The sequence below is a fragment of the Anolis sagrei genome, chromosome 1 (genome assembly GCF_037176765.1).
Source record: "Anolis sagrei isolate rAnoSag1 chromosome 1, rAnoSag1.mat, whole genome shotgun sequence".
Classification (NCBI taxonomy): Eukaryota; Metazoa; Chordata; class Lepidosauria; order Squamata; family Dactyloidae; genus Anolis; species Anolis sagrei.
Genome location: NC_090021.1, coordinates 336,392,530 through 336,418,914, shown reverse-complemented (window position 1 = coordinate 336,418,914; position 26,385 = coordinate 336,392,530). Strand labels below are relative to the sequence as shown.

Sequence of the window (26,385 nt, the reverse complement as noted above, 5' to 3'; positions counted from 1 at the left end):
GGTCCAAGGGGTTGGAAGCTGAGAAGCCTCACCAAGTTTCCTCTTTCCTCAATGGCTGTGAATGCCGGAGCAAACCACAACCCCAGTTCAGATGGCCTATGTTTTGAAGACTCAGGATCTTCCTCTGGTGCCAAAAGAACCGGCTTGAAGGCACTTGGGATCTACTCAATGTTATCCAGGACGATCTGGACATAAAGCATGAGTCCCAAGGGTAAAAAACCTCAGAACTGGTGCTAAGAGGTAACTTAAATCAGGGTCCTTTAGAATCAAGTCTTTTACTCACGTCCATGTGGTATGAACTCTGATGGTGGAATGAAAAGAAAAAAGGAAGCTCTCCCCTCCTGCAGGAAGAGGTGGAGCCAAACAGTACTGATTGACAGCTACAAGCAACCAATCCATACAACTATACAAAAGCAGGGTAAAAAGGAGCAGGATTAAGCATGAAAAAACAGGTTAAATCTTAGAACTAACAGTTCTATACATAGGTGGCCCCACTCGCACCGTCACAAGGGACCTTAGCTAACTAAGGAGGAAGAATCCAAAGACAGAAGGCGCATCTACACTGTAGAATCAATGCACATTAACTGCCATGGTGCAATCATAGTTGTATACAATCTTTAGCCTTCTTTGTCAACAATGGCTAGTGTCTCATCATGCCCGGTGTGGAATATATCTCACCACATTAAAACAGCTCTTAATGAGACATGCCGCATTATCACAGGATGTCTTCGCCCTACACCACTTGAGAAATTATACTGTTTATTTATTTATTGTTTACAGTATTTATATTCTACCCTTCTAACCCCACAAGGGACTCAAGGCGGATTACAATGCACGTATACATGGCAAACATTCAATGCCTTTTAGACATACAACACATATAGACAGACAGAGAGGCAATTTAACATTCCCGCTTTTCCGGCTTCATGAGGGTATGCTCAATTCTGTCCACAGGGGGAGCTGTCCCCTTCACTGCCCACTTGTGACACCAAGTCCTTTGATGGATTACTTCCTTATTCTTCTGCACTTCGCTGGAAGGTTTTATAGCGTCGTAAATTAGTATAATTAGCCTCCCCACATAAAGCGGCACCTACATTTCCTACTTGAGAGACGCAACTGTCTTTTGGGCTGCATAGGTCAACAGCGAGTTAGACTATTAATGGTCGGGAGCTTACCCTGACCTGGGCTGGCTTCGAACTCATGACTTCTTATTCAGTTGTTGCAACTCAGGGTAGTTTTCACCTTGCTCCCAAACACCACCACACCAAAGCTGTGGATTTTGTAATTTATTGAGAAAAGGGCAAAGTCAAAACATAGTATAACAAATGCAAGAGTTCCATAGACAGGACACAGGCTTGAGTGCAAAAACACAGTTCCCAAGATCCAAAAGCAAAACATGAAGCATAATCCTTTAAGCAATGGTCAAACAAGAGTCCATGGTAAAACAGTTGAACACAAGACCCAAAATCCCAGTATCGGGAAGTCAGAAGCGTGCTGCTTAAAGCCAAGGTTAATCCATAGAAGAGCATGGAAAGAGCAAAGTTGAACTGACAATGCCTGTTTGTCAGCCAGAAGGCTAAATACCCTTTGCAGTCATGAATGCATTGCGATGACCTTTGGCAGACTTGGCGTCTCGTTTACTAGCTAAGCAAGAACTTCTCCGGACCCTTAATTGCAGGCTATCTTGCCTGCTCATTAATTCATTATCTTCAAGGCTCTCTAAACACTTATCTTGGTTTACCAGCTGGGGTGAATCACCGTGGGAAGGCAAAGGAGGTGAAGACATCTCCACCTGGCCGTTTGGGAATTCACTGTCATTATCGGTCTCACTGACATTCTTTTCCCCTGAGAACTGACTTGCTGTTTCCCCTTCTGCAGCCTCACCTCCAACCCTGTCTGAGACATGAACAGAAATCTGTAACCCATCATCCTCCTCATCAAGGAACTCTGGCTCACAAGACCCACAGGGCTCAGCTTCAGACTCAGAGTCAAGCTGCTGAGTCACAACATCAGTAGTGAATTAATGCAGATGGCTACTAACTAGCTGTGCCACAGCTCGGTCCTCTGTTTAGCCAGTATTGCACTACCTGACATCCGTTGGGAAGTAGCAGCCAAAAATGAAAGGACCAACTCTTTGACATCTCCAGCCTATCCCCTGTTTGGATACCAGCCAGCAAGCCAATGCCTTAAATCAAGAAATAGCTTCCTAAGATCTACAGAGATACTTGCAGGAATACCTCAGTGATCGAGAGTCCAAAAGTGGCAGGCTAAAAGCCAGAACTTCAAGTAGTGGCTGAGATCGGATGAGAGACTTCCTCCTGGGCACACAGAAAACTGGGTGACCTGAAAGACGCTAAACAGACTGTGTTCTGGCACCACGAGATGAAGAGCCAATCTTAAGAAATGGGGCTACAAAGTGGAATCCACAACGTGCGTGTGTGGAGAAGAGCAAACCACTGACCACCTGCTGCAATGCAGCCTCAGCCCTGTCACATGCACAATGGATGCAAAGTAGACCATGGGATAAGTTCTGACTGGGTCTATATAACCATATAATACAGTTTGGAAATGCATTATATGGTCAATGCAGCCCCATAGAATGCAGTTCAAATAGGTCTCCTTACCATATAATATAGTTCCATACTGTATTATATGGTCAGTGTAGACCTATTTGAACTGCATTCTATTTGAACATACTGCATTATATGGCAGCATAGATCTAACCTCTGGCACCTGGAGGAATGGAAAGGAAGGAATATACTGACTAATAAAATATATAGACCTCCCAGAGTGTCTTTATTTGTTGCCGCAACAAATCAATTAAGTCTTGCAAATTGTGGAAAGCTGCTGCTGTACTAGCTGAGCTGCAGATTTCCATACAGTTCTCTCTATTTCCTTGGAGCCGAGCCCAACACAACAGGAGAATTCGATCCCTCATCTCCTGCCTGGAGAAGAGAAATGGAGATAAATTAGATATTTGGGATGGGAATTCAACAAACCCACTTGCAGAACACTTTAGTCTTCCTGAGCATTTCATCTCTGACCTCAGAATTGCTATCCAGGAACTTAAAAAAACTACATAGGAGGATTAGAAAGATAAATAGCAGAACTGGAATCTATACATATTCACAAACCTAGTTTGTTGACAGTGGGTTTCAGGGTTAGGGTCAGTTTGTCACTTCCCCTTTCTGACTCCCAGCATGCATCACATTACAACCTAATAACTCCTTCCACGATTCATAGGGCTATCTAATCGCCTTGGCTTTAAGCAACATATTCTCTCCAAGATTTACCTTCCAATGTCAATGGTTAAAAGACACTTCACTCCATGGATCTGAAGAAGTGGACTTAGGGCTTGGCTACATGGGCCAAAACTTGATGAGTCTTCATGACACACAGTGACTTTGGGGCTCGGAGCTCCACAGTATTGCAGGGCTTTAGGGCAGCCTGGACAACCAGATTGCGTCCCATTCAGTCCCATTTCCTGGCCAGATGGACACTGTTGCCATCACCCTTTCCCTTCAATGATCAGTGCGGTAGAAAGGGCTGAGAAGGGACATGAATGACCACGTTTAAATAGTTGAAAGGCTGTCACATTGAGGAGGGGGCAAGCTTGTTTTCTGGTGCCCTTGAGACTAGGACACAATGTAGGGAAAGTGATTCCACCTAAACCTTCAGAAGAACTTCCTGATGGTCAGAACTGTTCAGCAGTGGAATATGTTGATGCCTTGGAATCTGGTGGAGTCTCCTTTTGTGGAGATTTTGAAGGAGAGGCTGAATGGTTATTTGCCAGGAGTGCTTTGATTGTGTGTTCCTGTATGGCAGGGGGCTGGACTGGAAGGACATTGTGGTCTCGTCTAACTCTAGGGGTTTATGATTCACCTAAAACTTCAGAAGAACCTCTTGATGGTCAGAACTGTTCAGCAGTGGAATATGTTGATGGCTTGGAAGCTGGTGGAGTCTCCTAGCTGGCTATGGAGCTCCAGCCAGGTAACTGGCCATGGCGGTCACATCTGCTGGTGTCAGAATGAGGAGCTTGTAATACCATCAAAAAGGAGTGAAGATTGACCTGGCTTCTTTTTGCTGGTCACGTGAGTGCCCTGTTCTGACATCAATAGATGGGGCCATGGCATTTAGATGGTTAGATGAAGCACCATGGTCAGTTAGGATTGATAGAAGCAACATAGAGGAGGTGACAGCTCAGCAGGGTCCATACAATCCTGGTCCATCTGGACCATGGCCTTGGGTTCACCACATATGTGCTGTTTTTAGGAACCCACCAGGCCATATTTACACTGAACTAACCTGCCTTCTGTAGACGAGTCTCCAGGATACAAAAGTTGATGTTCCAAACTTGGTTCTCTCAGTTAGTCTCTAAGGCACTATTAGACTTATTTGCATATTGATATTCCAGACCTGGAGATAATTCACAAAAACTGGAGATTCAAGGCCAGGCCTCAAGATCTGGCAACTAGGGCTGGGCGGTTTCGTTTCGTTAATTCGTAATTCGTTAATAATTCATTAATTTTTTCAATTACAAAACGATAACGAACCATTCTGGAGCAATTATTAAAAAAAACGAATTTTCAAAAACGTTTTGTAAATGCTTCGTATTTTGATATTATATTCGTTTCGTTATTGTTTTGAGGTCGTTTCGTTATTATTTCCGCATGTCTGGGCCAGTTTTATGGTTTAATTAGTGAAAAAAATTATAATATCACACCAACAGTCAAGAACAGAGGGAGAGGGAAGCTTCAGAAGGTTTTGGAGGTTTTTTAGTGTATTTTGCGGTCGCGTCCGCCATTAACGAATCGATTCGTTATTGTTTCGGAAATCGATTCGTTAATTCTTTACCATTTACGAAATTTCGTAAATATCGAACATTTTAAAAGGAAAATTTTGTAATTATTTTAAATATCGAAACAAAAAAAACCCCCAAATACAAATCGATTTTAGAAACAATTTTTTCCGTTGTTACCCAGGCCTACTGGCAACCCTACTACTCCTATTGTGGTACGTTCCAGTTTGTTATGAAAGGAAATACATTTTTTTCCTGAGTAATGTGCTGCTTTCTTAGCTCTTTGTTTACAAAGGGTCTGTTACGGTAGTCATTCAGCACGTAGGTCCTGTATGCTGTCCGAAGAAGAGCGCTAGAGGAACAAGTGTGCTAGAAAAGGAATCTCAAATAGTCTGAAGGACGTCAGAGAGAGGGATGAGAGGGCTTTTGCTCCTGTGTGTCTCCAGTGTTTCTTATTTTCATTTTGCCTGAAATAATGCCATCTGAATCCCAGTGCAGGTAAAGCATCTCTTATCTGAAATGCTTGGAGTCAGAAGTCTGTTGGATGTTTGGAAAAAAATTTTTTGGGGGGGGGGGTGAGATTAGGGAATATTTACACACATATAAGGCATATCTTGGAGGTGGGATCCAAGTCTAAACCCCAAATCCATTTATGTCTTTGAAATTTATTTGTGTTCCACATACATCTCACACCTGTAGCCCGAAGGACATTTTGTACACAAATCTTTTTAATCATTTTGTGCATGAAATAAAGTTTGTATACATTGAATGATCTGGAAGCAAAGGTATTGCCTGTCTCCACCATCCATGCAATTGAGATTTTGGAACATTTTGGAATTCTGGATCATTGGAGCCTATGACGATGTCTTATTTCCTGAAACAAGGAAGTTGAGGGTTGCATCTCTCCTGGGAAATTCAGGTTAGGAGTTTTATACAAGGTAGCTATGGTGTTTAATAAATCGACAAGCAACTTAAAACTTCATACACACAAACATTGATATTATTATGGGCCTTCAAGTCATTTCCAGGATAGGATATCTAGCTGGAAGGAAGAGGAAAGGAAAAGTAATGTTGCTAACTTGGATAAAACATGCAAGGGTGCCATTGGACCCACATCCCAGTGATGAATTGCCCATGGACAACTGGTTGAATATGAAGGCCAAATTTCTGACTTATAGCAACCCTATCATCGGGTTTTCATGACAAAATTTGTTCACAAGGTGTTGCCTGTACTTTCTTCCGAGGCTGAGAGAGTGTGGCATTCCCAAGGTCACCTGATGGGTTTCATGGCTGAGTGAGGAACTGAATCCTCCCCTCCATAATAATTATGAATTATTATCTGTGACTCCACTGGATTTTTCCTTGCCTGCCAGTAACTTTTCATCCGCCGGGAAGTAGCAGCCAATAGTGAAAGGACCAAGGCAGAGACAACTCCAGCTCATCCCGTTTGGGTATCGGCCAGCACGTCAATGACTTAAATCTAGAAATAGTTTTCTAAGATCTACAGAGACACTCGCTGGAACACCTCAGCAAGCAAGAGTCTAAAAGTGGCAGGGTCAAACCCAGAACCTCAACCAATGGCTGATACCAAAGGATAGACTCCCCCCTGGGCACACAGAAGACTGGGCAACTTGGAATGTCAGGAGACACCTTTATTTTATTGTTATGTATTACTGTTGTAATTGTTTTTACTGATGTACTGTACTGTGGGCTCAGCCTCATGTAAGCCGCACCGAGTCCCTTGGGAAATGGTAGCGGGGTATAAATAAAGTTTTATTATTATTATTATTTATCTACATAGCATTACCGTGTATTGAACTGCTTTTTCTGTCAATTTGTTGTAAAGCATGATGTTTTGGTGCTTAATTTGTAAAACCATAATGTAACTTGATGTTTAATAGGCTTTTCCTTAATTCCTCCTGATTATCTAACATTTTTGTGCCGTCGTGCTTGGGGGCTATTAGTCTTTATGAAGAAGGGATAGACGTGGCACCTTTCCTCCAAGGAATTGCTTCTTGCCCTCCTATAGGAAACTGGAACTCCCAAAAACCCAAAACACTGTAAATAGCTCAAGGTAAGTTTTATTTATCACAAAGTCATTTCTTCAAAGCAATGAGCTGGAAAACTTCAGAGGGGTGAAGGAAAACATACGTTACAGTCTCAATTAGTCCTGGGTCCAAGGGGTTTGAAGCTGAGAAGCCTCAACAAGTTTCCTCTTTCCTCAATGGCTGTGAATGCCAGAGCAAACCACAACCCCAGTTCAGATGGCCTATGTTTTGAAGACTCAGGATCTTCCTCTGGTGCCAAAAGAACTGGCTTGAAGGCGCTTGGGATCTCCTCAATGTTATCCAGGACGATCTGGACATAAAGCATGAGTCCCAAGGGTAAAAAACCTCAGAACTGGTGCTAAGAGGTAACATAAATCAGGGTCCTTTAGAATCAAGTCTTTTACTCACGTCCATATGGTACGAACTCTGATGGCAGAATGAAAAGAAAAAGGATGCTCTTCCCTCCTGCAGGAAGAGGTGAAGCCAAACAGTACTGATTGACAGCTACAAGCAACCAATCCATACAACTATACATAAGCAGGGTAAAAAGGGGCAGGATTAAGCATGAAACAACAGTTTAAATCTTACAACTAACAGTTCTATACATAGGTGGCACCACTCGCGCCGTCACAATTTTCACTTATCCAACATTTTGCTGGCCCATTTGAGTTGGATAAGCAAGACTCTACTGTAGTATATTATATCTTTATCCCATATGTAATCCCTCTTATTTTTGTTTCTCTCTTGTGATTCTCATGTTTAAAAACCTTGTCTTTTGATGTTTTGGTCTGGCCCATGCCAGTTTTGTAAAACAGAGGAGCCCTCGAGATGAAAAAAGTTGATAACCTCAAAACAACCGTAAAGCACTTCCAACATTACTTAGCAAAGCTGGCATCTCTTAGATGCCTTTTGTTTTGGGGAGAAGGGCATCTCAATGCATCCTCTTGTCTCAAGCAAGATTATGGGCTTCTTCATCTTCCAGCATAGTAATTTAGCTGTGCGCTGACAGCGGCACGTGGTGCAAACGAACGACCTCTGAGAGGAAAAGCCGTCAGCGGCATCAATAGAGAAAAGATTTGTATTATTAATTTCAAGTGTGCGATATTGCATTGCTGGACATAATAAAAGATTTAGCGACCTCGAGTTTCTATTCTTTTTCCTGAGAGGGGACGGGAATAATTTAGTTGTAATTGGATGTCAAAGAAATATTAATGAACAAATCCAGGGTAGATGACAAAGCTCCTTAAGTCTTCTAATTTTGTACTTACGAAATGTCTTCTCTTTATCTTGGGGCATCAATGGAGAAGTCTTTCACACAGCAAAAGAGCAAAGGAAACAGTGAGAAATTCTCTCTCACTCATAATACTCAACATAATGTGTTGCTTGCACAACTTTCAGCTCCAGCTGATGTCTTCAAACAGGGAAAAACTCTGTCTACAGAGACATCAGATCCTCCAATGGTTCCAATTTTGTAGAAACAGCCTGGGTTAATCCTCTTCTGGCCCACTTTTTCAACCATATATAAGAAGTCCCAGTTTCTCTCACTTCTTCCTTCCTATTGCAATAACCCCTAGCTTCCTCCGGTGTCTTCAGATTGTATCTACACTGTAGAATGAATGCAGTTTGACACCATTTTAATTCCCAAGGCTCAGTGTTATGGGGTCCTGGAAATCTGATGAGATGATGTGAAAGCCATGGCAGTTAAAGTGGAGAGAGAGAGAGAAGAGAAAATGAGGCAGGATTTGACCTTTCCTGCAGACTTAGGCAAAAGAAAACTGCTTTTCCTAACTTTCATGTTATTTGTATTGTCGAAGGCTTTTATGGCTGGAATCACTAGGTTCTTGTGGGTTTTTTCGGGCTATAGAGCCATGTTCTAGAGGCATTTCTCCTGACGTTTCGCCTGCATCTATGGCAGGATGCTTGCCATAAATGCAGGCGAAACGTCAGGAGAAATGCCTCTAGAACATGGCTCTATAGCCCGAAAAAACCCACAAGAACCTAGTTTCATGTTATTCTTCATAAATAACTTTTGACATTACTTAGCTATAAATATCCCCGTTTTAATCTATAAAAGGATAGAAGACAGTTTTCTGTTGTTGTTGTTGTTGTTGTTGTTGTGTGCCTCTATTCTGCTTTGGTTAGACCACATCTGGAATACTGTGTCCAATTCTGGGCACCACAATTCAAGAGAGATATTGACAAGCTGGAATGTGTCCAGAGGAGGGCGACTAAAATGATCAAGGGTCTGGAGAACAAGCCCTATGAGGAGCGGCTTAGGGAACTGGGCATGTTTAGCCTGAAGAAGAGAAGGCTGAGAGGAGATATGACAGCCATGTATAAATATGTGAGAGGAAGCCACAGGGAGGAGGGAGCAAGCTTGTTTTCTGCTTCCTTGGAGACTAGGACGCGGAACAATGGCTTCAAACTACAAGAGAGGAGATTCCATCTGAACATTAGGAAGAACTTCCTGACTGTGAGAGCCGTTCAGCAGTGGAACTCTCTGCCCCGGAGTGTGGTGGAGGCTCCTTCTTTGGAAGCTTTTAAGCAGAGGCTGGATGGCCATTTGTCAGGGGTGATTTGAATGCAATATTCCTGCTTCTTGGCAGAATGGGGTTGGACTGGATGGCCCATGAGGTCTCTTCCAACTCTTTGATTCTATGATTCTATGACTTATGATGGACTTAAGATGAACCTATTGCAGGGAGCACACAACCCCCCTCTTATGCCAGCTCCACTGGATGCCATTCTCTTTCTGAGCACAATTCAAAGTGCTGGCTTTAGCCTATAAAGCCCTAAACCAGTGTTTCCCAACCTGGGGGTCGGGACCCCTGTGGGGGAGGGTCGTGAGGGGCTGTCAGAGGGGTCGCCAAAGACCTTCAGAAAGCACAGTATTTTCTGTTAGTCATGGGGGTTCTGTATGAGAAGTTTGGCCCAGTTCTATCGTTGGTGGAGTTCACAATGCTCTTTGATTATGGGTGAATTATGAATCCCAGCAACTACAACTCCCAAATGTCGAGGTCTATTTCCCCCAAACTCCACCAGTGTTCACATTTGGGCTTATTGAGTTTTTGTGCCATTTGGTCCAGATCCATCATTGTTTGCGTCCACAGTGCTCCCTGGATATAGGTGAACTACAACTCCAAAACTCAAGGTCAATGCCCACCAAACCCTTCCAGTATTTTCTGATGGTCATGGGAGTTCTGTGTGCCAAGTTTAGTTCAATTCCATTGTTGGTGGAGTCCGGAATGCTCTTTGATTGTAGGTGAACTATAAATCCTAGCAACTACAACTCCCAAATGACAAAATCAATCCGCCCCTCCAACCCCACCAGTATTCAGATTTGGGTATATTAGGTATTTGTACCAAATTTGGCCCAGTGAATGAAAATACGTCCTGCATATCAGATATTTACATTATGATTCATAACAGTAGCAAAATTACAGTTATGAAGTAGCAACAAAAATAATTTTATGGTTGGAGGTCACCACAACATAAAGAACTGTATTAAGAGGTCGTGGCATTAGGGAGGTTGAGAAACACTGTCCTAAACGGTTCCGGCCCAGTTTACCTGTCCAAACGTATGTCCCTCTATGATCCACCATGGAAGTTAAGACCTTCTGGGGAGTCCCTGCTCTCAGTCCCACCTCCCTTCCTGTCACAATTGGTAGGGACGAGAGACAGAGCCTTCTCCATGGTGGCCCCTCGGCTATGGAACTCTCTAGCAAAATCAGAGCAGCCCCCTGGTTATGTGACCTAGCTTTTGGCTAGCAAGTTAGTGCAATATCTATATATATATAAATGCTCTGTGCGTCTTGAGTACCTTAAAAACAAAAGAACCAATGAACGAAATCACACCAAATTTGGCAACAAAACGTCTCACAACATAAGGAGTGACCATCACTCAAAAAATTATGATTTTGTCATTTGGGATTGTAGTTGCTGGGATTTATAGTTCACCGACAATCAAAGAGCATTCTTAACACCACCAATGATGGAATTGAACCAAACTTGGCACACAGTTCTCCAATGACCAAGAGAGAAAAAAAAGAAGGCTTTGGTGGGCAGTGTCCTTTGGTTTTGGAGTTGTAGTTTACCTACATCCAGAGATCACTCTGGACTCAAACAATGATGGACTTGGACCAAACTCTACACGAATACTCAATATGCCCAAATGTGAACACTGGTGGAGTTTGAGGAAAATAGAATTTTGACATTTGGGAGTTGTACTTGCTGGGATTTATAGTTCACCTACAATCACAGAGCATTCTGAACCCCACCAATGATAGAACTGGGCCAAACCTCCCACACAGAACCCCCATGTGGGCCCCAGCAATGCGTGGCAGGGGACGGCTAGTGAGTATATAGAATTGTGAAATGACGAATGGAATGGCCTTGGATTTTACTCTGGATGATGTGATTTTAGTCATTGTTTTAATATTGCTGTTGATTTTTGGTATTAATTTATATGTCTATTTTTACTGTGTGTACGTATGCATGGCATCAAATTGCTGCCTTTTTGTAAGGCTGCTCTGAGTTTCCCTTTTTGGGTGAGAAGGGCGGGATCGAAATGTAGTAAATAAATAAATATTGCTATGTTTGGGTTGTTGTAGGTTTTTCTGGGCTATATGGCCATGTTCTAGAGGCATTCTTTCTCCTGACGTTTCACCTGCATCTATGGCAAGCATCCTCAGAGGTAGTGAGGTCTGTTGGAAGTAGGAAAATGGGTTTATATATCTGTAGAATGACAAGGGTGGGGCAAAGGTCTCTTGTCTGCTGGAGCTAGGTGTGAATGTTTCAACTGACCACCTTAATTAGCATTTGATGGGTTCAATTGCTATGTTTCCTTGGCAAGATTTGTTCAGAGAGGGTTTGCCTTTCTCAGAGACTGAGAGAATATGACTTGCCCGAGATCACTGTCGGTTTCCTTAGCTGACTGGGGATTCAGAGTCATATGAAGTGCTACACCATGCTGCTCACCTTGACAGCTGTCTTACCTTCTCAATTGTGAAAGGAAATAAAACATTACATTTCTACCTCTTGTGGTGAAGATAGAAGACGGGCCAGGAAAACTCTTGATGCAATACAATAGCTTATAGGCTGGATCTGGAGACCTATGAGTCTCACATTGCAACATCTGCATAGCTACACCTCCCAATTGTTATTAACTGCCTTCAAGCTGACTTTGACTCATGGCAACCTCAAAATGAGAGATTTTCAAGTCACCCTCTCAATGACAGCTCTGCTCATTTTGGTTGCTCATCTCTGGATACTTTCCAGCCTTTCCATCTCCCAGAACTGGAGACACCATTGCAGTTGAGATCTGATTAAAGAAGAAAATAATGGAACTATGGCCACACACATTGCCATATAAAATCCAGATTATCTGCTTTGAACAGGATTATATGGCAGTGTAGATTCAGATAATGCAGTTCAAAGCAGATAATAAGGAGTTGGGGTAAGCTTCTGGCTGTCAGCCCTAGCTTCTGCCTACCTGACAGTTTGAATGCTTCCTCTTCATCTTGGAAAGAAGTGACAAGTGGAGTGCCGCAGGGTTCCGTCCTGGGCCCGGTCCTGTTCAACATCTTTATTAATGACTTAGATGAAGGATTAGAAGGCAGGATCATCAAGTTTGCAGATGACACCAAATTGGGAGGGAGAGCCAAGACTCCAGAGGACAGGAGCAGGATTCAAAACGATCTTGACAGATTAGAGAGATTGGCCAAAACTAACAAAATGAAGTTCAACAGGGACAAATGCAAGATACTCCACTTTGGCAGGAAAAACAAAATGCAAAGAGACAGAATGGGGGACAATGCCTGTCTCGAGAGCAGTACGTGTGAAAAAGATCTTGGAGTCCTCGTGGACAATAAGTTAAACATGAGCCAACAATGTGATGTGGCGGCAAAAAAAGCCAATGGGATTTTGGCCTGCATCAATAGGAACATAGTGTCTAGATCTAAGGAAGTCATGCTACCCCTCTATTCTGCTTTGGTTAGACCACACCTGGAATATTGTGTCCAATTCTGGGCACCACAATTCAAGAGAGATATTGACAAGCTGGAATGTGTTCAGAGGAGGGCAACTAAAATGATCAAGGGTCTGGAGAACAAGCTCCATGAGGAGCGGCTTAAAGAGCTGGGCATGTTTAGCCTGAAGAAGAGAAGGCTGAGAGGAGATATGATAGCCATGTATAAATATGTGAGAGGAAGCCACAGGGAGGAGGGAGCAAGCTTGTTTTCTGCTTCCCTGGAGACTAGGACGCAATAGAACAATGGCTTCAAACTACAAGAGAGGAGATTCCATCTCAACATGAGGAAGAACTTCCTGACTGTGAGAGCCGTTCAGCAGAGGAACTCACTGCCCCGAGTGTGGTGGAGGCTCCTTCTTTGGAAGCTTTTAAACAGAGGCTGGATGGCCATCTGTCAGGGGTGATTTGAATGCAATATTCCTGCTTCTTGGCAGGGAGTTGGACTGGATGGCCCATGAGGTCTCTTCCAACTCTTTGATTCTATGATTCTATAATCCAGTTCAAAGGAGATAATATGGAGTTGGGGTAAGCTTCCGGCTGTCAGCCCTAGCTTCTGCCTACCTGACAGTTTGAAAGCATGTAATGCGAGTAGATCAATAGGTGCCGCCTCGGTGGGAAGGTAAAAGGGCGCCCCATGCAGTCATGCTGGTAACAATTGGATTATTATTTATTAGGCATGGGCAATCCTTGGTTCTACATGTTTCTAAAGTACTTACAAAATAGAGGGTGCCGATGCTTTGCTTCTAAAGTGTTGCTAAAGTTCTGGTGGTGAAAATTTCAGAACTCTAACAAAACTTTCAAAATTTTGTTACAAATGGCAGTTCCTAATTGGTTCTGTCATAAAAATTGCCAATAATGGAATAATAATGATATTTTGAAAGTTTTGTTTGAGTTCTGAAATTTTCAGCAACACTTTAGAAGCAAAGCACCAGCGTCCACTAGTTTTGTAAGTACTTTAGAAACATTTAGAACCGTGGATTGCCCATGCTTATTATTTATCATATCAGAAACTAACCGAGAGTAGAATTGTAATGTATTTTTATAAAACACAAAGTGTGCAAATTAACAGAAATTTATATTTCAGAATTTTTCTTTTCAGGTTGCAGAATTGTGATTCCTTATGCTGCATTTCTATATCCTGGGATTTTTTTTTCTTTGTGTCAGGAGCGACTTGAAAAACCACAAGTCACTTCTGGTGTGAGAGAATGGGCCGTCTGCAAGGACGTTGCTCAGGGGACGCCCAGATATTTTGATGTTTTACCATCCTTGTGGGAGCTTTCTCTCATGTTCCCACATGGGGAGCTGGAGCTGACAGAGGAAGCTCAACTACTCTCTCCGGATTTGAACCGCTGACCTGTTGGTCAGCGGTCCTGCCGGCACAAGAGTTTAACCCATTGCACCATTGGGGACTCCATATTCTGGGATGAAAAGTCCCAGAAATCAATGGTATTTACTTCTAAATAAGTATGTGGAGGAATCCGCATGAGTAAGGACTGGCATCTCCAGGTGGGAGAAAGATATAGCTCGGCAGGTAGCCTTTGCAACGTCCAAAATTCTTTATTTTTCTGCATAGTAGGAAGCCCAAAATACAATTGCACCAGAGCAAAACAAGGGTTTGGACAAGATGTAGTTGCAAATGTCTTTTGCCATCCTTTCCTCCTTCTAATCCTTGTCTAATCTCCCCATAATCCCCCCTTAATACTTTTCACTGGAAATCTTGCTTTCTCTCACCATATTGTAGCAAAGCAGATAACACCACACAGCCTTCTGGACTGCGCAAAGGGAGTTGGAGGGGGATTACGTGTTAACTACAATGTAAATCCAGAGAGAAGGGGCTGGGGGAACGCTCTGGAATCAGTGTGGGCAACAAGGGTGGATTAGCTTTATTTACCATGAATTATCACTCGAGTCGGCAGCAAGTGCCGTCCTCCACCCACAGGAATGGAGCCCCGTTCTGGGTCACATCTGCTGAAATGGAAATGGATCTGGCACTCTCCTTGGCTCTGTAACCGGGAACCTGGTTGTAATTAGTTAAGGGGAAATGCAGGCAAAGAGGGGCACTGTGGCAAACCCAGATTTGCTCCCACAGATTCACTCCCACAGCTGGAAACAAATGAGGCTGTAATCTCAAGACGACAGATTTGTAGCCTATGAACCATCCTGTCCTCTATATGCTCCCCAACCCACAAACTGTGATGTTTTGTATGAAGTTCCTTTGCCAAATGGACTTGGGTGGGAGAAGACAGCAATCAGGATCTTTTTCGTTGCAGGATGCATCTACACCAGGTATGGGCAAACTCAGGTCCAGGGGCCGGATGCGGCCTCTTAGGCTCTTTTCTCATAGCCTCCTATCTCTCTCCATCCTATCCTTCCTTCCTTCTCTCTTTCCTTCCCCCTCCCTTCCCTAGCTCTTTCTCCCTCTCTCCCTCCTTCCATCCAACCATCCATCCATCCATCCTTTCCACCCTTTCGTCCTTCCTTCCTTCCCTCTTTCCTTCCTCCTTCCCCCTCTTCCCTTCTCCTTCCTTTCCTTCCTTCCTTTCCTCTTCCCTCCTTCCTTCCCTCTCGTCCTTTCTCCTTCCTTCCTTCCTTCCTTCCTTCCTTCCTTCCTTCCTTCCTTCCTTCCTTCCTTCTTTCCACCCTTTCGTCCTTTCTTCCCTCCCTCTTCCCTCTCTTCCTTTCTCCTTCCTTCCTTCCTTCCTTCCTTCCTTCCTTCCTTCCTTCCTTCCTTCCTTCCTTCCTTCCTTCCTCCCTCCCTCCCTCCCTCCCTCTCTGCCTGCCTGCCTGCCTTCCTTCCTTCCTTCCTTCCTTCCTTCCTTCCTTCCTTCCTTCCACCCTTTCATCCTTTGGTCCTTCCTTCCACCCTTTCATCCTTTTGTCCTTCCTTCCTTCCTTCCTTCTTTCCTTCCTTCCTTCCTGCCTGCATTCCTTCCTTCCTTCTTTCCACCCTTTCATCCTTTCTTCCCTCTTTCCTCCCTCTTCCCTCTCTTCCTTCCTTCCTTCCTTCCTTCCTTCCTTCCTTCCTTCCTTCCTTCCTTCCTCCCTCTCTGCCTTCCTTCCTTCCTTCCTTCCTTCCTTCCTTCCTTCCTTCCTTCCTTCCTTCCCTTCCACCCTTTCATCCTTCCTTCCTTCCCTCTTTCCTCCCTCCTTCCCTCTCTTCCTTTCCCCCTCCTTCCTTCTGTCTTTCTTTCCTACCTCCCCCCCCCCCCCCACTCCCCTTCCACTTCAATCCTTCTCTTCCTCCCTCCCTCCCTTCTTTCTTTCCTTCTCTTTTTCCTTCCTCCTTTCCTCCTGGGGGATGTTTAGCTGAGAAAAGAGAAGGTTGAGAGGGAACATGATAACCATGTTTCAAGATTTCAAAGGGTGTCCCATTGAGGAGGGGGGAGGGAGGAAAGCTGATTTTCTGCTCTAGAGACCAGGGCACAGGGAGGAATGGGTTCAAATGGCAGGGAAAGGGATGAGGAAGAACTTCCTGGAGAGTGGCATAGGCTGCCTGGCAGTGTGGTGGAGCCTCCTTCTCTGGAGACTTTTCCACAGAGGCTTTGATTGTGCCTTCCTGCATGGCAGCAGGTTGGACTGGATTGCCCTTGGGGTCTCTTCCAGCTCTTGCATTCTAGGATTTCATTTGAGGAGTAGGCAATATGGGGTCTAATGGATAACCATGTTTCAAGATTACAGAGGGTGTCCCATTGAGGAGGACGAAGAAGGGGGAAACTGACTTTCTGCTGCTCTAGAGACCAGGACAAAGGGAGCAATGGTTTCAGATGACAGGGAAGGGGATTCAACTGAAAAGATTAGGAAGAACATCCTAAGAGTAAGAGCTGTTGGAGAGTGGCATAGGCCACCTCAGAGTGTGATGGAGGTTTTTCTGCAGAGGCTGTCTATTGGAAGTACTTTTGATTCCAATAGACAGAATCCTAGACAGAGCTCTAGGATTCTAGGATTCTGTATCAGGAGTAGGCAATACGGGGTCTCATGGATACACTTTTTCTCTCCTGTCCACCATCTCATCCTGATCAAGGCAAACCCTTTTGGGATCCAAATGTTTCCCCTTTCCTTCACTTTCTGCCTCCGAAAGAGAAGAGGAAGGAGACGAAAGGGCAGGGAGGGGGCTTGGGGAGAACCTTCTCCATGTGGCCCCCAAGTTAGAAAGTTTGCCCATGCCCGATCTACACTGTAAAATGAATAAAGTTTGACACCAGTTTAACTGCAGTATGGTGCAGTCTCGTTCTTAGGAGGTTTTCAAACAGAGGCTGAATGGCCATCTGTTGGGAGGGCTTAGATTGTGTTTTCTTGCCTGGCAGAAGGGGGTTGACCTCCAGGGTCCCTTCCAACTCTTTTCTTCCGTAGTTCTATGACTCAATTGACTTACATGTTGATTCACTGTTCAATAATAATAATAATAATAATAATAATAATAATAATAATAATCTATATAAATAAAAATGTAATGTTCATTTGTGATATTAACAGAACTCAAAAACCACTGGGGGAATTGACACCAAATTTGGACACAAGACACCTAACAACCCAATGTATGTCCTTCACTAAAAAAAATGATTTTGTCATTTGGGAGTTGTAGTTGCTGGGATTTATAGTCAACCTACAATCAAAGAGCATTCTGAACTCCACCAATGATGGAATTGAACCAAACTTGGCACACAGGACTCCCATGACCAACAGAAAATACTATAAGTGTTTGATGGGCATTGATGTTGAGTTTGGGAGTTGTAGTACACCTACATCCAGAGAGCACTGTGGATTCAAACAATGATGGATCCGGACCAAACTTAGCATGAATATTCAATATGCCCAAATGTGAACACTGGTGGAGATTGAGGGAAATAGATCTTGACATTTGGGAGCTGTAGTTGCTGGAATGTATAGTTCACCTACAATCAAAGAGCATTCTGAACCCCACGAACGATAGAATTGGGGCAAACTTCCCACACAGAACCCCTATGACCAACAGAAAATACTTATTTATTTATTTATTATTTGAACTTATATGCTGCCACTCCCCTGGAGCTTGGAGCGGCTTACAAGAATGGCTAAAATCCAACACAATTTAAAAACAATTTAAAACAATTTAAAAGCAGCAATATCAAACTTTAAAAGCCTGTCGAAACAGGTATGTCTTACATGCCCTACGGAAAGCTGATAAGTCCCGCAAGGCACGGACTTCAGGTGGCAGAGTGTTCCAGAGCGATGGTGCCAGTACTGTAAAGGCTCTGCGTCTCGTTGCTGTTAGACTTAAGGCCACCCAGTCCAACTCCCTTCACCAAGGCAAGAAAACGTAATCAAGTACTGTTTACCCACAAGTATAAAGAAATTACATATATTAGAAACCAACAATTTCTCAGTACTTTATTTTCCAGATCACCAGACTGGGCCACCGCAACATGTGGTAGGGGACAGCTAGTAGTAGTAGTAGTAGTAGTAGTAGTAATAATAATAATAATGAACACTTTATTTATAGGGTTGTTGTAGGTTTTTCTGGGCTATATGGCCATGTACTGGAGGCAATTTTTCTCCTGACGTTTCGCCTGCATCTATGGCAAGCATCCCCAGAGGTAGTGAGGTCTGTTGGAAGTAGGAAAAATGGGTTTATATATGTGGAATGACCAGGGTGAGACAAAGGATTTTTGTTTGCTGGGGCTAGATGTGAATGTTTTAGCTGATCACCTTGATTAGCATTCAATGGCTTAGAAGTGCCTGGGGAGAATCCCTTGTTGAGAGTGATTTTATGTGCTTGTTTGTTTATATTCTGCCCCATCTCCCCAAGGGGATTCAGGGTGGGTCACAGTACACATATGTGGCAAACTTTCAATGCCGTTTGGACAGACAGGACAGAACAGTCAGGAAGGAGGTATGTTGTGTCGACGTCCAGCCTTTTGAAGTTGTGCTCAAATCTAGCCACAGGGGGTGCTGTCGCTACATCCTCTATAATGAAGAGCTGTCAGGACTTCCTTCTTCCTTTTGGTCACTGGAATTTTCTGATCTTTTTCTTTATGGTGTCATAAAACACCTCTCCTGCTTTTAGCAGTACCTAATTTCTCTACTCAGAGCTCTAAGCTGTTTTTGAACTGCTTAGGTAAACAGTGAGCTGGGCTGATAGTCTGGTGCTCACCCCAACCTGGGCTTTGAACTGGCAACCTTTCAGTTGGTAGATCTTATTTCTGTTGTGCTATAGCCCGGTTCAACAGTCGATTTGAGAGAATAAGGCAGTTTTCCTCTTTTCTGTCTTGGCACCCTTTTGCTTCAGTTGAGTTATAGGAACCCCCGAAGTCAGGACCAGCGAATTGAGACATTATATCCTATCATTTGTGGATTAATACCAATTTACGATCCGGTTTTGCGTGTTGTTTCTCCTTTTTCGTTTTCCTCTTCCAAACCAGTGCATCACCGAAGCTCTGCTTGCTTTGTGCTAATTAAAAAACATAAAACATAAAGAGGCATCGAACAATAATAAAACAAGTCAGCTAAAAGCAAGATAAAATTGCCAGCCGCGCACAATAAAAGCCAACGCAAGGATAAAACAATGGCAACATCCAAAAGCACTTTTAAAGAAGTGGTTCCAGAAATGAACAAGATCTTCTTCACCTGATGCTGAAAAGCCAATGAATGCACTCCATTGTTAAGCGTAATTACAAAGACAAAAAAGGCAAAATATACCAAGAACATAAATGATATGTTTAAAAATTCATTGCTCATTAAGCCACATTACGAAAATGCCTGGTGTTGAAAAGACTGCAATGTTGGCAGCAAGTGCACATTTGCTGTTACACTTTTATGTTCAATCATTTTGCGTGTTTACTTTTTTCTTGGTGGTGAGATGCTTGCTTCCTGTTGAAAGAGGTGGGTCTCAATCAAGGGTCCCTACATGTCATTGGACTACAAGTCCCATCATATTCATTCTGTTGGTTGTGGGCCTTTTAGTACAACAGAACTTGATGTTCCAGGTTTTGGAAAGCAAACTACTTTCTTTCATAGTTTCTTTCACATATCCTTCAATTTGACCAAATATGGCCCAGAAAATCCCATTTTAGAATCATAGAATCCAATAGAGTTGGAAGCGACCACATGGGTCATCTTGTCCAACCCCCTGCCATGCAGGAAAAGCACAATCAAAGCACTCCTGACAGATGGCCATCCAGCCTCTGTTTAAAAGCTTCCAAAGAAGGAGCCTCCACCACACTCCGGGGCAGAGAGTTCCACTGTTCATCAACTCTTATAGTCAGGAAGTTCTTTCCTGTCATTTGGAATCTCCTTTCCTGTCATTTGAACCCATTGCTTCACTGAGTCCTGGTCTTCATTGAATCAACTGTTGAATGGTGGACCAACATGTAAGATAGTCCTTTCTCAATTGGTTTTACAGTCTCCCAGTTTCTCTGTTTTTGTTTTCAGTTTACTTCAGTTGCTGCAAATGGAGTTCAAAGTGCAAAAGTAACTTCTATTCTGGGTTGTTGTAGGTTTTTTCGGGCTATATGGCCATGGTCTAGAGGCATTCTCTCCTGACATTTCACCTGCATCTATGGCAAGCATCCTCAGAGGTAGTGAGGTCTGTTAGAACTAGGAAAAAGGGTTTATATATCTGTGGAATGACCAGGATGGGACAAAGGACTCTTGTCTGCTGGAGCTAGGTGTGACTGTGGGTTGTTGTAGGTGTTTTCGGGCTATCTGGCCATGTTCTAAAGGCATTTTCTCCTGATGTTTCGCCTGCATCTATGGCAAGCATCCTCAGAAGTAGTGAGGTCTGTTGGAACTAGGAAAAAGGGTTTATATATCTGTGGAATGACCAGGATGGGACAAAGGACTCTTGTCTGCTGGAGCTAGGTGTGAATGTTTCAACTGACCACCTTGATTAGCATATAATGGCCTGACAGTGCCTGGAGCTGGAAGAGACCTTGTGGGCCATCTAGTCCAACCCCATTTTGCCAAGAAGCAGGAATCTAGATCTCCCAAGTACCAGTTCAGCAGCCTCACCACGGCATCGCAATAGCTGACCTTCACAAGAGGTGCCTCCTTCCCACAATGAATTGTATGAAGGTTAATTGTGTTTCAATTTGTTGTCAAATCGACTTCAGTTGATGGTGGCCCTTTGAAAGAGAAGACTCCAACTTCCATGGTCATCACCTTCTCTGCTCAGGTCTTGCAATTTCCTTCTGGGAATAAATCCTCCAGTCTTGCAGCCTTCCACTTTTTCTATTGCCATCTGCCTTCCAAAATAGGTATTATCCTCTTTTGCAGTGAGTCATGTCGTTTCAGGATATGGCTAAAATATGACAGCCTCAGTTGCATCATCTTGGCTTTTAGGCAGACTTACTTACTCACTCAAGGATGATGGTCTTACAGATGTAGTGTTTTGGTGGTGGGTCTGTAGGTGGCTGTGGAGCCCTATTCTTGATCTGCATCTTCTCCCACAGCGAGGACATCCATTTCCAGATGGAAGGTGGTCCCAGTCAGGGTTGGCTTGACATGCCTTCCTCTTGGCACGTTTCTCTCTTTCGCCTTCCATTCGTGCCTCTTCAAATTCTGCAGCACTGCTGGTCACAGCTGACCTCCAGTTAGAGCGCTCAAGGGACAGGGCTTCCTATTTCCCGGTGTCTATGCCACAGCGTTTGAGATTGACTTTAAGCCCATCTTTAAATCTCTTTTCCCGTTTTCTGTTCTTGAGTTCAGAGTAGAGTAACTGCTTTGGGAGACGGTGATCGGGTATTCGGACAACGTGGCCAGTCCAGCGGAGTTGATGGCGGAGGAGTATCGCTTCAATGCTGTTGGTCATTGCTTCTTCCATCATGCTGACATTTGTCTGCCTTTCTTCCCAAGAGATTTGCAGGATTTTTCAGAGGCAGCGCTGATGGGATCGTTCCAGGACTTGCATGTGACATCTGTAGACAGTCCACGTTTCGCAGGAGTATAGCAGGGTTGGGAGGACAATGGCTTTATAAACAAGCACCTTGGTATCCCTAAGGATGTCCTGGTCCTCAAACACTCTCTAGGGAGAATTCAGGCTTGCTTTGCTCTTGGACCTGTTTATTTACTTTTTTCGCAATCCCTGGTATTTTTCCCATGAGTGAAATGAAACCCAACACATCTGTCAGTGGAATACATGATCAGTCTTCATCGCCTTTTTGTCGAGTGTCCTTTTTAAGGCGTTCTTTTTCAAAAAAGCATCAAAATCAAAGCACTGATTGAAATGGAGATTTCAGACCACGCCACCTTCCTCTTTGGTTGGTGCTGAATGTGGAATGAAGGTGCCCACGGCCTCCTTAGTATCTCATCCACGCCTCTCTTCCTGCCTGAGATCGCATTGTTTGGTTATTTTGTCCCACAAATCACATTAATATTCCAGCCCCGTGAAATGAGTTGGTAATGGGTCTGTCGCTTGTCATCTGCTGGCTACCGCTTGTCTTTAGAAGCGCAGAAGAAAATGACAGCCGATGTGAGCAGTTTTCCTCCCACTTGCCGGATGACCACTCGCTGGTCTCAGTGCGCTTTGGAAAAGGTTATAAGTATTATAATTTACTATATTTATTGATATCCCGCTTTTATTCCTTTGATCGAGATGCAAAGTGAAGAAGGGCCAGATTAAGGAAGCCACATTTCGGGAGCAAAGAAGATAGATATTCTATACAACAGTGGTTCCCAACCTTTTTTTGACCAGGGACCAATTGACCAGGTACGACTTGACCAGGAAAACTTGATCAGGGACCATTTTGACTAGGGGCCACTTGATCAGGGACCACTTTGACCAGGAACCACTTCACCAGGTACCACTTGACCAGGGACCACTTTGACCAGGGACCACTTCACCAGGAACCACTTTGACCATGGACCACTTGACCAGGGACCATTTGACCAGGTACCACTTGACCAGGGACCACTTTCATGAGGGACCACTTGACCAGGGACCACTTTGACTATAGACCACTTGATCAGGGACCACTTTGACTAGGGGCCACTTGATCAGGGACCACTTGACCAGGGACCACTTTGACTAGGGACCACTTGACCAGGTACCACTTGACCAGGGACCACTTTGACTAGGGACCACTTTGACCAGGGACCACTTGACCAGGAACCACTTTGACCATGGACCACTTGACCAGGGACCATTTGACCAGGTACCACTTGACCAGGGACCACTTTGATCAGGGACTACTTTGATGAGGGACCACTTGATCAGGAACCATTTTGACTAGGGGCCACTTGATCAGGGACCACTTGACCAGGGACCACTTTGACCAGGGACCACTTCACCAGGAACCACTTTGACCATGGACCATTTGACCAGGGACCATTTGACCAGGTACCACTTGACCAGGGACCACTTTGATCAGGGACCACTTGACCAGGGACCACTTTGACCATAGACCACTTGATCAGGGACCACTTTGACTAGGGACCACTTGACCAGGGACCACTTTGACCATAGACCACTTGATCAGGGACCACTTTAACTAGGGACCACTTCACCAGGGACCACTTTGACCAGGCCAAAAGGGTTACGATTCAGTTTTTGGTCAACTTTAGATTTGGTTTGGTTATTTGGGGTGATGATTCTGAAAATTGGATAGTTTCTGATACAGAACACATGCCACCCAGTAGACGCCATCTGCCAACCCACAGAAAGCCATATTAATAATTAGAGCTGATGTGGTAGTAGTAATCTTTCTTGGGTAACCACCATCTCCCCTCCCAACATCCCCATTGCCTTGACATTATAAGATGGGTTCACGAGGCCAGTTGCTCTCGTTGCTGCATGGTTTTGAGGCAACGGTGTAGTAATGGTGAGGCCGAGGACCGTATTTTCATTCTTGCGGACTACTGATGGTCCACAGACCACAGGTTGGGAACTACTACTATACAAGATGGTTTGAAGCCTGCAGTTTTGCACTAAATGTAACTAAGATCAATCTCAAGATAAAAGACCTTCAGGAGTGGTTTGCTACTGCCTTCTTCTTTTGCTGTTGGGAATCTAAGGCTGTATCTACATGAGGAAGGTTGAGAACCACTGGCTAAAAGGCACTTTGTTTGAAAAGCCAACCTTCTTGAAAACTAACAGGGAAAGCAGCTCCTTAGTTATTTTTATGTATGTTGCTGTTTAGCATAATCCCATTACAAAGTTTTACAGCAATCAAGACAGCACAACCAATGAAAAACACTCGTACAATACTCAATCCAGATGTAAGGAGAAATAAGTTGGATATTTTGACTATTGAAAAAATGCTTCCGACGAAGAATGGATGGTTCTTGAAAGGCAATAGAATTAGCATTAAGTGCCCTTCTGCATTCAAGATGATAAGAGAGTATCTGAGGAGTTCTGGGACTTCTCAGAAGCACCATTTCATAGGAAAGTCCTTTTTCGATCAAGAATCATAGAATCATCGAATCATTGAATCAAAGAGTTGGAAAAGACCTCATGGGCCATCCAGTCCAACCCCCTGCCAAGAAGCAGGAATATTGCATTCAAATCACCCCTGACAGATGGCCATCCAGCCCCTGTTTAAAAGCTTCCAAAGAAGGAGCCTCCACCACACTCCAGGGCAGAGAGTTCCACTGCTGAACGGCTCTCACAGGCAGGAAGTTCTTCCTCATGCTCAGATGGAATCTCCTCTCTTGTAGTTTGAAGCCATTGTTCCGCGTCCTAGTCTCTAAGGAAGCAGAAAACAAGCTTGCTCCCTCCTCCCTGTGGCTTCCTCTCTCATATTTATACATGGCTATCATATCTCCTCTCAGCCTTCTCTTCTTCAGGCTAAACATGCCCAGCTCCTTAAGCCACTCCTCATAGGGCTTGTTCTCCAGACCCCTGATCATTTTAGTCGCCCTCTAGACACTATGCTCCTATTGATGCAGGCCATAGTGTCTGAATCTAGGGAAGAATATTTGCAACTAGAATCATGTTCATCTGTTGTTGTTGTTGTTTGACTTCAAGTTAATCCCATTTTATGGCAACCCTAAGGTGACTTTCTGAGGATTTTCAGGGTAAGGTTTGTTCAGAGGGAGTTTGCCTTTACCTTCCTCTGAGGTTGCGAGAGTGTGACTTGCTTATAGATGCCCACTGGATCCAACTGAACATGGATTCAAATCGTGGTCTCCCATAGTTTTAGTTCAACGCTTAGGCCATTGCTCCACATTCTCTTGTTGTGTTGTTACATGCGTTCAAGTCAAGTTTGGCTGATGACAATTGAGTTAAAAGGATTTTCATTGCAATGCCTTCTTCTGAAGCTGAGAGAATGTGACTTGCCAAGGTCACTCAGGCTGTATCTAGGAGGGTTGAATGAAAAGTAATGCCTCCACCTTCGTAACTTCTCAATACATGGCAGTACCGATATGCGGCAGTTATTAGCTTGTTCAGTAGACTCTCCTCTACAGTTCCATTTTGGTGGAAAGCCTTAGGATTGAACGGTTGTGTTGTTAAAGTGTGAAGTATGGAACCCTGCGCAGACGGTCAGTCAATGCAACTTAAGTAACGTGCAGTCATTGAATTCTTGACAGCAGAAGGTGTCACCCCAAAGGAGTTTTATCAGAGAATGCAAGCTGTTCATGGTGATTGTGTTGATGTGAGTACTGTGTACCGTTGGGTGAGTAAGCTTAAGCTGTTGAGGTGACACCTTCTGCTATCAAGAATTCAATTACTGCACGTTGCTTAAGTTGCATTGACTCACCATCTGTGCAGGGTTCCATACTTCACACTTTAACAACACAACCGTTCAATGCTAAGGCTTCTGGCCAAAATGGAACTGTAGAGGAGAGTCTACTGAACAAACCAGTCCCTGCTGCATACCAGTACTGCCATCTGTTGAGGAGTTACGAAGGTGGAGGCATTACTTTTCATCCAACGCTCGTACACTGCTATATAATGCAGTTTCAGAATGCAGGTTAACTGCCTTGACCTGCATTGTATAGCAGTGTCAGCCCAGCCTCACTGAGATGTCATAGTTGAGCAGGGATTTGAACCATGGTCCAGCACTTGAACTGCTAAGTCACATTGGCTATTCATGACCTGTGTTATGAATAGTTGGTGGCGATGACAAAGAGGGCCTTCTCAGTGGTGGCCCCCTGCCTCTGGGACGCCCTTCCAAGGGAAATAAGACAGGCCCCATCCCTCCCCTCCTTTTGCAAGAGCTTGAAGACCTGGTGGTTTCAACAAGCCTTTGAAAATGACCAGTTCTAACTTAGCCCTACACATTGTCGAATACGGCCTTATTCTTCCTACCAATTACCCAGATCATTTCCCCTGGTCGGCCCTGGAATGAACAGCCACAGACCCATACCTAATATTATTGTTGCCTGCCATAGCATTGCACTTAATTCCCGGGCCCGTAGAATTTTTGGGCTTGCACAAATCTTGGCCTGGCCTTTTAATTTTTTTTTAAATTGCCTTGAACAGGCAGGATTTGTTTAATATATGTGTGTTATGGTGACAATTTTATGCTTATATTTTGTTTTGTTAATCTTATGGTTAAGTTGTTTTTCACTTTGTATGTTTTGTGATGTTACCTGGG

The 26,385-nt window shown here is 44.0% G+C and overlaps 1 protein-coding gene across 3 annotated transcripts in view; it reads left to right on the top strand.

Moving 5' to 3' along the window:
- The window catches only part of SLC35F4 (solute carrier family 35 member F4), a 226,586-nt gene that overhangs the window by 142,943 nt on the left and 57,258 nt on the right, over nucleotides 1-26,385 (top strand). Inside the window, exon 1 of one of the 3 annotated variants that reach the window (XM_067463093.1) lies at nucleotides 14,994-15,160. The exons of the other annotated variants lie outside the window; for them this stretch is intronic. Coding sequence (XP_067319194.1) covers nucleotides 15,025-15,160 — 136 coding nt within the window. The 5' untranslated portion in view covers nucleotides 14,994-15,024. Of the gene's footprint in view, nucleotides 1-14,993; nucleotides 15,161-26,385 lie in introns of those variants that run through there. 3 annotated transcript variants of the gene reach the window in all.